The 3,591-nt window shown below is 35.4% G+C and overlaps 1 protein-coding gene across 1 annotated transcript; it reads right to left on the bottom strand.

The window, feature by feature from the left end:
- Positions 1 to 257: 257 nt before the first annotated feature.
- LOC142643377 (E3 ubiquitin-protein ligase Os04g0590900-like) lies at positions 258 to 2,039 on the bottom strand. The gene has a single exon (XM_075817981.1). The coding sequence runs from the start codon at positions 1,775 to 1,777 to the stop codon at positions 641 to 643; it is 1,137 nt and encodes a 378-aa protein (XP_075674096.1). The 5' UTR covers positions 1,778 to 2,039; the 3' UTR covers positions 258 to 640.
- Between the last annotated feature and the right edge of the window lie 1,552 nt (positions 2,040 to 3,591).

Genomic DNA, 3,591 nt, shown 5'->3' with positions numbered 1-3,591 from the left:
CTCATGAGACGTGGTTCCATCTGGTTGTGTTACTGTTTCGAATTCCAAGTAATTAATACATGGTTTGGTCATAATCCATCAAATAAAATCCATGAAGAAAACAGGTGGCATCCTATGTGAGGAGCTAAAGAAATATAACTTCATTATATGAAATCAAAAGAATGAAAAAATAAAATAAAATAAAATGAAAAAAATAAAATCCAGAAGTGAACAAATTTTGAAATGAAAATGTAACAGAATAAAATATATAGATTGGATGATCAAATTGAGCATGACTTAGTTGGCTTTGATTATCTAGCATCTAAATGAATATAGATAGCATTGTAATTGCAGCAGTTTGTGCAAAATCCCACACTACCATCACGATTACTCCACCATGGTAAAGTGAAAATAAGTTACAATTGTTGAGCTCCCTTTGAAAACTGGAAAGTTGACAAATACAGAAATGATAATCTGAAATTAATCTCACTTTTGGATCAATCTCAATTTCCTCTTGTCACTATACACTTTGGGACCTTATGACTATGACTTTATTATATAGTATCAGACACATAAAATGAAAATTCTGTAACATCTCAGCTTAGCAAGAGCTTGTGAGACATCAATTTTTCAGAAAACTTACTTGACAACATGAGCAAGATCAAAAGCTTCGCAAAACCAAGTTTCTGCTCTGGCTATTGTTGCCTAACTTGAATTTCCCACTCCAGGAAACAGATCTCTTCATGAAAATAGGCCTATTTGGCAGCAATCTCCCTTTTGAAGAACTTCCCAATAATCTCAACAAATTCCTATTCCCTTCACCTCTATTTGCAACAATTCTCATGTTTTCGTTCAATTTTACCAATTGGGTTTCTGAATTCCCAGCAGACTCTACTGGAACAATATTAGCAACAGCAAGACTGATCATTGAAGCTGACAAAGAGTCCATAGAAACTGATCTTCTCAATGGTTGTATGCCATTCACTTCCTCGTTAGAATTACCACATCTTTTCGCATCATTCTCAGACACTGATGCACCTTCTTCCTCTACACCAATCCTTAACTCACAAACCTCTTCTTCAATGTCCCGATCGGATTCACTACTACTATGTGAAATCTCCACTTGGGCTTCTTCCCCTGCATCCAAATTCTCGACATCAGGCTCTGGCACCGGCGTCATGGACGTGCTTCTGATGATAGGCGCACGGCACATGGGGCAAGTGGTGTGTGATCGAAGCCATGTATCAATACAAGGGACGTGAAAAGCATGACTACACTTGGGTAACAGTCTAAGACTCTCATCTTCTTCAAACTCACCCAAGCAAACAGAGCACTCTGTTCCTTCAACAAGACCATCATCTCTCTTATACTTGCAAACCCTGATTGAACTTATAACTGATGGTTGTAGACCAACGGTGCGTATGTACCAGATGGGATGGTCAATGATAGGTCCTTCTTCTTCATCAAAAAACTCATCCTGGGTCTCCTCAGTTTGTGGCCGTATGCTCCTCCTTGAGTTGCGCCGGCGTAAATAGTAGCGTGAATAGATAGCCAAAAAGCAAACGATAATAAAAGCAGCGGCGAGAACTGTGCCTATGGCGATCACGGAGGTTGGGATCTTATTGTGTTTTTCTGAAGAGAAGGGTGGACTTGGTGGGGGTATGGGATATGGGGAGGGAGGGAGACAGACAATCGAACAGGGACTTTGACATTCGTCTGTACATATGACTGGAAGATTAAAACTAGTACATGAACAGTTTAGATCGATATCACTCAGCTTTATATGAAGAAACCCCATTTCAAGAGACACGGATTTGGTTATGCAGACAAAGAAAACACCAAAGCAAAACCATCAGAGAGAGAGAGAAAGGTTCAAGGTTAGGTGGTGATTGAACAAAGAGAGAAGAATTGTAGGTAGGAATTGGGAGCAGGTTTGGTTCAAGACGGCTTCTTTCGTTAAAGGGTGATGTTTGAATTTGGAGAATAATGGAGAACAGAGATTGGGTATTGGAGATTAGCCGAGCTGGGTGACTTTTCTTTATGATTGTTTATGCGTTGCTTGCTTGACTTCGTAACTTTGCTTTTGTATTTTATCATTTTATGGAGGCAGGCTTTTCTGGACTTTTTGGTTCTAGCCAGGCCAGATAAACTCGAATCATTTTTGTTTTCTTTATCCATTTCCCAATCAGAAAGAATTACCATTAAAAAAATTAATGGGAAACAAAAGATTAATTACGTCGAGACAATTTCGAGAGTTCATTCTTATAGGATTAAAAAAAATTTAGTGAACGTATATAACATTTCAAATAAATAAATAAAAATTTTGAAGCCTTAAATAAAATCTTTTAGAGAGAGTTTAAGAACATGGTTTTTTATGCCACATTTTTAATACAACTCTAATATGGTCGACATTGAATAGTGGAGAAAAGAGACGTGGCACAAAAATTGTAGACGTAGAAGAATTGTTTATTTTATCATTTTCAAACATTATGCAGAGAATGGTGCTCACAAAGTTTGCAAAGTGTTGTAAGTTCTAGTTATTTTAATTGGTAAATTTTAAAAAAAAATTAAATAAGAGATTTGAGATTTAATCTCCACCTACACCAACACTAAAAATCGATTGATGTCTTAGTCTAATGATAAATAGCACAATCATCAAAAATAGACGTCATAAATTAAAATTCTATCAAAAACAAAAAAAGATATATATATATATATATATATATATATATGCACATAAAAATATATAAGCATAACGTTGTGTTGTTTCATGCATCCTTAATAGTTTAAAATACATATTATTACATGATAAATGTTATTTCCACAATATATGCACAACAAATTTTAAGTAGTAAGTTGTTACTAGCTGTTGCTGATAGGTAAAAAAATAATCTCAGTAATGAATTGAAAGTAGAACTAATAACAACTTAATCCCAAAGATTTGTTAAGAAAGTGTGATGAAAATATTGTAGACGTAACACTTTTATTATTATTATTATTATTATTATTATTATTATTATTATTATTATTATTATTGTCAACGCCTCGTGGCTACTCGACTACCCATTGTGGCAATACTTGCGCGCATATGTATATCTCAATGCGAGAATATGGCGATGTCTCATACCTCAAGTGTGTAATTGGAATATGAGTAGATTTTAAGAATATTACTAAGGGTAAGTGAAGTCACCACCAATCATTGGATTTTTTCTAAAGTGTGATTGGTCACCTGACTCTATTTGATTTTATTACCGATCCTAGGTTAAGAAAAATGACATTTTTCCTAATCTAATATGAAAGGGCAAAAAATCTTGATTCTTGAGTTTGGAAGTCTAGTTACGTGTAGGGAAGGTGTTAGGCACCCCAAAATGCATGTGCGTAGACAGTCATTTGTTTTGGTAAAACCTTAATTTTTGGATATTGGCAATTGAAAACAAGCTATTAGCATTAACTTTCAGGACTTTAAACGTGTTTGGCTTTGAGGTTTGGTTTTGGAATGGATGTGGTCCCAATCGATGCTTTCCAATTGTATTTGAAGTCGTTTGCCAAATTTCCATGGCAAAAATCCAGCAGCACTTCGCCTTAGATGCGTCATAGCACGCAAAACGCTAT

The sequence above is a fragment of the Castanea sativa genome, chromosome 7 (genome assembly GCF_040712315.1).
Source record: "Castanea sativa cultivar Marrone di Chiusa Pesio chromosome 7, ASM4071231v1".
Classification (NCBI taxonomy): domain Eukaryota; kingdom Viridiplantae; phylum Streptophyta; class Magnoliopsida; order Fagales; family Fagaceae; genus Castanea; species Castanea sativa.
This window is presented reverse-complemented; position numbering and strand designations above follow the sequence as displayed.

Coding starts and splice junctions, on each gene's coding strand:
- LOC142643377 (XM_075817981.1), bottom strand. CDS start 1,777: ATGGGGTTTCTTCATATAAAGCTGAGTGATATCGATCTAAACTGTTCA.